At 39.0% G+C, this 7162-nt stretch overlaps 1 protein-coding gene across 1 annotated transcript; it reads right to left on the bottom strand.

Moving 5' to 3' along the window:
- Positions 1-673: 673 nt before the first annotated feature.
- On the bottom strand, positions 674-5847 carry blcap (bladder cancer associated protein). The gene is made up of 2 exons (XM_083892386.1): positions 5758-5847; positions 674-3731 (listed from the first exon to the last, which is right to left on the bottom strand). Exon 2 carries the CDS (start codon positions 3504-3506, stop codon positions 3243-3245), a length of 264 nt encoding a protein of 87 aa, XP_083748512.1. The 5' UTR covers positions 3507-3731; positions 5758-5847; the 3' UTR covers positions 674-3242.
- Positions 5848-7162: the final 1315 nt, after the last annotated feature.

The following is a 7162-nucleotide window of genomic DNA, read 5'->3' as shown; positions in this document are numbered from 1 at the left end:
GATTTATTTCAGACACATATGTAAGTTTTTCTTAGTTTTTTTGTTGTTGTATTATAGCACTTTTAATTATTTAACCAGATAAGAAACCACGTGCAGCTTTGAATATTTTCCTACTTTCCCACAGATGGGATAAGTTAATGACCTATGACCTTTTCCAGTGAAACTACTGGTTTTATTGGAAAGTGAGGGATACAATATTACATCCAGAGGAAGCCAAATATATCTTCAATAACCACTGAAACCATGACAGGTGTATATTAAAGGGTGTCAAAGAAACTGCTGTCCATAGCCAATCAGCATTTAAGAGGTTTCTTCTTTTCTTAACATGAAGAAGTTTGACATAAGTTATTTAAATGTGATATTTAAATTGAAATGTTTTGTGCCAGAAATGCCAGAAAACTTCTCCTCTTTTTGTAATGGCAGTTATTCCCACTATCTCAGTACAAGCAAGACGCTGCCCTCTGCTGTCTGTCCAGGTTACCTGCAGTTTGAGAACGGCCTGACCTGGGAATGCTTTTTGCTCACCACAGAATAGAATTGGCTGTGGTTTCACTGACCTGAGACCCTTTCCTACTGGGTATTTAAAGACTGTTTGTGAGGTTAGAGAAATGGCATGGGAAGAAGTCATGTTAGTCAGCATTTTGTCTGCAAGAATAGAGAAATGTTTGGTTTATGGAGTCAAGTGAAGTTTTTTTTTTACAAGAAATGCAGTTTAAATATTAATATTAATAATAAGCAGGAGTGAAAATGTTAGAATATAAAAAAAAAAACATAAACAGTGTGAAAAAGTTCACTGTGCTGTTGGAAAAACAAATATTTGTTTGTACATATTTGTTTGATTCCTTAGTGTTGTTTTCAAAATGCATGGATGGAAAAAAAAGACAAAAGATGAAGCAAAAAGTGGAAAGGAAAGTTGGGAAGGAAGCAACAGCTAAGAATTGAGGGTACTAGAAATGTCTGAGCAAAATGTCAATGTAAATATCAAATATGTCACTTAAAAGCACAACAATGAACCTCGTAGTGTGTGATTTCAGGAAGTCGGGTGGTTTCACTGACTTCAAGAACAATCATTTCGGACTTCCCTCCACTTTCACACCTATTTAGTAACTGAAATGTATATTGTAAGTAGCTGTACAGTGTTTTATTACTGGTATGTGCACACGTTGAGAACATTTCTTACAGAAACAGCTTGTCATTTTTGTGAAAATAAAAAGATATACAGTACAATCCAACAGGATGAACATTCTCTGTGGGTATGTTTTACTCCTACAACTGTATTACTGTTGTTTAATTGAGAACAGACATTAGAAATGTGTTAGACTCATTTTACTTCCACACTTTGTTTCCTTCAATCTTGAAATACGAACGGATTTGAAATCCAGTGCATTGAATATAAAATGCAATAGGAATTGTGTGTCATAACAAGATTTAATCAATGTTTCAGAGAAATGTCATTTTTTATTCTGCAGGATGATCTGTAAAATATAAAATTCTGATGTATTTCTATTAGACTTCTCAACACTACTTATTACAATCCAGCCACAAAATATGCAAATACCAATGTGAATGTCACGGTGCATATAGAGTATTTTAACTTTTGTTGAGTGATTTTCAACGCAAATATTAAAATAGGCTTCAACTGACCACGGTGTGGAGTGTGACAACAAGGGGTCAGAATTTGGCACAATTTAACACGTTGAGAGGAAAAAAGCCTTTATTTAAATTAAAACCAAAGCAATCATGTAGCAGTGAGCATGTTCTGCACTGCTTCATAAAGCTACACAGACATATCCTCACACACACACACACACACACCAGTAGGTACAGAGAACAAACACCTTGCTTGTGTCCCGACAGCTAAACATAACACTTACAGCAGTGATAAAACATCTCTTGCCCTTTTGATGGCCAGAGAAGACTTGGAAACGACTTCCTTGTCCAGCTTTCCACTCTGTATTGCTTATTGTTGCTGGAAATACAGACCACCAACTGCTTGTTTCTTGAGTATCACCATGTTTTGTTTTTTTGACAAATCAGCATGTCATGAACACACATACACACACCAAAAAAAAACGTAAACTCCGTCACACAAAACACTCTTCCATTCGCCCCCACACGTACATCCACACAGATTTTGATACCCTTTGGAAACGTTCAGCATTTTGTTTGAATTTACTAAAATCTGCTTGTGAACTTAATGCATAAAAAACCCAAGGTCAACCTATGCATGAGTTACAACAGGGGAGAGGAAAAAAGGATAAGATCGTGAATCTTAGGTGATGGCAACTCTGAGGCAAGAGAGATGAGACGAGAGGAGAGGGGCAGCTGCAGAGCACGGCGGGTAAAAACGACGGGACAGTTACTCAGCATTATTACACCTTCTATGCGTGTGCGTGACAATGGGGCAATGCAGCAAAGGGGGAAGTTTTCACAGCACAGTTATCGATTGTCCAGTGTTTAGTGAGCTCTCCTTCTGAAGGGTAGAACTGCGTGCGCAGAGCTGTGGTCGGCAACAGTTTGGTAATGATAGACTCTGAAAGGCAGGTTGACACGACCTAAAAGGTTTGTCAATCAACGGGAGTCCTCCAGAGTGATCGTAATGTTGTCAGAGCTCTATCGGCAGATTTCAGTGGGTGTCGGGTGACGTTTGGCAGTCTGTGGTCGAGAATGTTTTCGTTCAAAAGGGCTGACCTGACCGAAAGTTGGAGAAAGTGGGACAGAAAAGGAGCCACAATACTGAAAACACAACAATCACTTTAGGTTGATGCCACCCGTGTTGTATTCATATACATATATTTATATTGTCCAGTTTTCATTCAAATAATGAAATAAAAATTTGCTGAAAATAAAATTTCTCTCTCGTCAAGATAGCGTGTCCTTCACTTCCCTTGCCTCATATGTAAAAGTTCTCATAATATCTCCTCTGGCATCATTTCACCCTGCTCTCCTCTTTCCACCTTGTGTTTAAGTTAAAACTGTTTTTCTTTACAGCATGGTTAAACCAAACTCCATTACTGTCTCTTCTTCTCCTCCTCAGTACCGCCACTGTGCAAGTACTCTCTGTATTGTCTGCTGGAGCTACAACCCTCCAACAGTCTTTTAACACCACTATCCCATTCAAAAAAGTGTAGTCCCCCTTTTTCAGCATGACAATATCATTCTACAGTAACTCTCAGCAATTTCAAATCAGCCTTCTTGACTTCCCCTCCCCCCTCTGTAATATGTCTCCCTGTCTTTCCCTCCTAAGTCCCGACAATTGCTGGGTCGTGGGCAGCGTTCGGCAGTGAGGCATCCTGGCAGTGGTACAGGAAGCAGTTGCCCCAACAGCTGTAGCAGATGAGGAAGAGGGCAGCCAGGAAGACCAAGGCACAAATGGTGCACGGCTTCCTCTCCAGCAAGAAGCTGAGCAGGTAGAAGCCCATGAACATGGAGTGGTTGAACCACAGTGCTGGGTTGAGCGGTTTGGGGATGAGAAGCACAGGAAGAAGCCACTGTAGACAATACATCGTCTCTTCTGGTTGGAAGGATGTTGGGAGAGGCTCACTGTGGGTCTGGTGCTGTTTAGGTAGTTTGAGGAAGGATGAGGACGTGGTAGACTCGGGGTATGGGTGGGGGATGACACTGGGGGTGAAACAACAGTCCTTAGCAGATGGTAAAATGAGGGAGCGATGTCCTATCCGACAGAGCTGGGATGATGCAGGAAGTCAGATGTTGTTATCATCAGGTCATACCTGAAGACAGCAAATGACAGAGGAATAAGACACATTTAAATTTTAAGTTTGCAAAGGTTATTTTAAAACAGGGATGACAATTAAATTGCAGTAAACCAATTGTTTGCTCTCTTGAAAATATTTGCTTTGTCAAACAATCCAGAACACCCAAAATATTACAATTACTATGACATAAGAAGCAAAGGGGATGATAACAAAGAAAGAAAGAGCGAAGGAAATAACCCTGATTAAGCATCGTTTCATAGATTGTTCATTATCAATCCAAAAAAGGTTCAAATCATTACATTTGATATGGGAAAAATCCTATCCATTACTCAGTAATCCATTATCTCTAAGTAACCATTTTGCCTCACTAAGTGCAGGCTGTAAAAAGAAACGTGTGCCACTGCAGTCATGTGACCAGAACATGAGTAAGTGATGCAAATGTCTGCCACACAGCTGCTGCTGTGTATTTTAATCTGTATCTTGGGCTGGTCATTTCATCCTTTATGGGACCAAGTTGTTACATGATTTAATATTATATTTTTAAATAGCTGTGACGGTGAGGGGTTTACTACATTGCCGCAAATATGTTATTAAGAGGTTTCTTGAAACTTGATCAGAATGAATCTGATATAGGTAGATACTCAAGTTTGTGGTATCATATTAGACTTGAAAAAGTGGTATAGTGTCGTCACTACTAGAAGTCCCTCATAGGCACCCTTACTTAATTCACACTGTTTACAGATGCTTGGAGATTTTGAACAGTGTGTGGACAACATGCCAGCAAGGCAAGAGAGGGCCATCCTCTCAATCAGCGTGACAGATTTATGAATCACTACACTTTTGTGAAATGCACATCTCATTTCATGGAAACATATCCCTGTATAATAAGCAGTGGCATCACATACTGTAGTCTTGCTATAAGACACAACAAATAGTATCAGTAGATTCCAACATGTCTGGTGGACCATGTCCTGTAATGTATAGTGCAACAACAACAACAGATTTCAGACAAGATTGTGTCACACAATACCTTGGATATTACTAATCGATGCCTCACCCTAGATTTAAGACTTAGGTAAACACTAAACCAACTGGGTAACTTCCTTGTAAGGGCCTGATTCTAGCAGCTAACGCTGACGCGCTGCTCACCGTGAATATATAACATGAGACACATCCATTACCACTATTATCTGGACTGATCGCAATTGTAACGTTAAATCGGCTTGTTTCAAATAGGACAGTGAACAGTAAAGGCTAACGGACAAAACAAGAGTTAACTGTCAGAAACAGCTGAGAGCTTTCCCTGCTTGCCATTCACCTCCTTTTACATTGTTCGTCATGTTGCTTTAAATAGCCGTTTACTGGCATTCAACAGCTAGCCGCTAAGAGATACGTGGAGTTTCTGACTGACTGACTGACCCAACGAGTTAAACACGTAGTTTGGATATTGTGTGCATACCTGAAACTTGAGTGGCTCATACACAAGAAATGTATAAGACATATCTGAAGCCCATTATCTTCACCTTTGAAGTGAAAGCAAACGCACTGCACACGCCAAATTGAGCCTCACAAATCATCGGCATACTACTATTATATGAAAACAAAACTTTTGAGAAATTGAATAATCTCACATTTCAGTCAGTTTCAAATCACAGGCGCATCACAGTGGGCGGTAACGTGTGGTAGCCGTATCAGCTAGTTCTAAAAGCACAAAAAATGTAGTGTCCCATGGTCCAGCTCTCGATTTGTAACAGATAGTACTCAGAAATTCACGACGCATGACGACCACACATGTTCCAGGAAATGTCATGATTAAAAATAATTATCTGTGACATAAATAATAATTATTGTTTCATTGATGAACTAAGGAACGACACGTACTTTAAGGGCTAACTAGCTAGGTTAGCCTGAAACACAACAAAGGATTTCACGGGTATCTTAAAGCCGCCGGCGTATACTGTAATTAGCAAGTCATTTTTGCTTATGGTGTTGGCATTAAGAGTCAGTGTTAAAATTATTTTGTGGAAAAATGTAAACTAACCTGTCATCTTTGGGGCTCATTCTACCACAACAGACTGCGTACGTCGCTGCTACCTGCCAACCAGCTAACAGGCATTAACAGCAGCTCAAAGGACCCCTGGTGAATAGACATTTGGTAGCCTGCGATCTGCCTGAATGTATTTGTCTTTACTTCTGCATAGTTTTTTATCCTTCTTCTGGTCGTTTTAATATTTAGATTGTCAGTGACCAGCTAAGATGCTGTGTCTATATACTGCCATAATAAATAAATAAATAAAGAATCAATTCCTGCATCAACCAATATGGGGAATAAAATGTCTGTTTAAGCATTGTTTGGAGCCTGAATTAATTAAAATCACTTCAGCAGTTTATCCACCAGTTAATCTGTAACTGGTTTAGATAGATGTGTACACAATGAATCATGCAAACAAAAGAAAACATATATAATACATCATAGTGTATATCTTGACCAAATTATCTAGATTTGGGCTGCAAAGGACAGAAACGACAGTAAACCACAGAAACTTTGTTTCTCACATTTAATTAATTAATTACACTTGAAAGCAAAGAGTGACTTGTGTAATTAAAATGCATATAAATACACATGAAAAGGATACATAAAACATTAAGAGAAATACATTAATAAAAATGCTTCTCAATCTCCTTCAGGCGCTCAGCAAATAAATAGAAAGAAAGCTGCATGACTTGTGCTGATGTTCGCTGCAGAGCTAAAAGTTTCATGCTTGTATAACCTGTCTTGGGAATGGGAATGTGACCCGCATGTGTCTTATAAGGTATTCCGCCCTGAAAACTCACTCCACAAATCCTGCTCAGCTGACAATGCATATAAATCAGCATAGTTTATTGTGAAGCCATATACAGTATTGCAACATCAAGAAAAGTCAGCGTAAAAGAGCGAGAACACAGCTAACATCTTAATGAAATAAAAATGGATACGTTTTATTGGGAACAGTGAGCACTGAAGGCTGCTATGTTGAAATCATTAAAGTCTGAATAAAACAAATAGGAAAAACAATGATGGACTTTTGGCATAATGTCTGCCTCCATTCCATTTGATTATCATAATGGAGACTTAGTATAATATACTGTACAACAGTATAATGTTGTGAGGCTGATAAATTACAAATAAAGATTTGAGTTTGTCCTTGCAAGTCAAATCTCATTCTGACTTGGACATGGGGGTTCCCATTCAGTCATGGTGACTGGGACCCTACAGAAGGACTTGAATAAGACTTGGACATACAGTAATTGTACTTGTGCATGACTGGGCATTATCACAAATTTGGGCATTGTCTTTAATGTTGGACATTATGTCGAGACTCGTGCAAGACGGAATGGTGATTCAGACATTTGACTAGTGATGTTTCCATGACCTTAGAGACTGGGTCACATCACTGAAAACACTG

This window comes from Microchirus variegatus (assembly GCF_963457635.1).
Source record: "Microchirus variegatus genome assembly, chromosome: 7".
In the NCBI taxonomy this organism is placed as follows: Eukaryota; Metazoa; Chordata; class Actinopteri; order Pleuronectiformes; family Soleidae; genus Microchirus; species Microchirus variegatus.
Note: the sequence above shows the minus strand (reverse complement) of the source record. Positions and strands in the feature narration are given on the sequence as shown.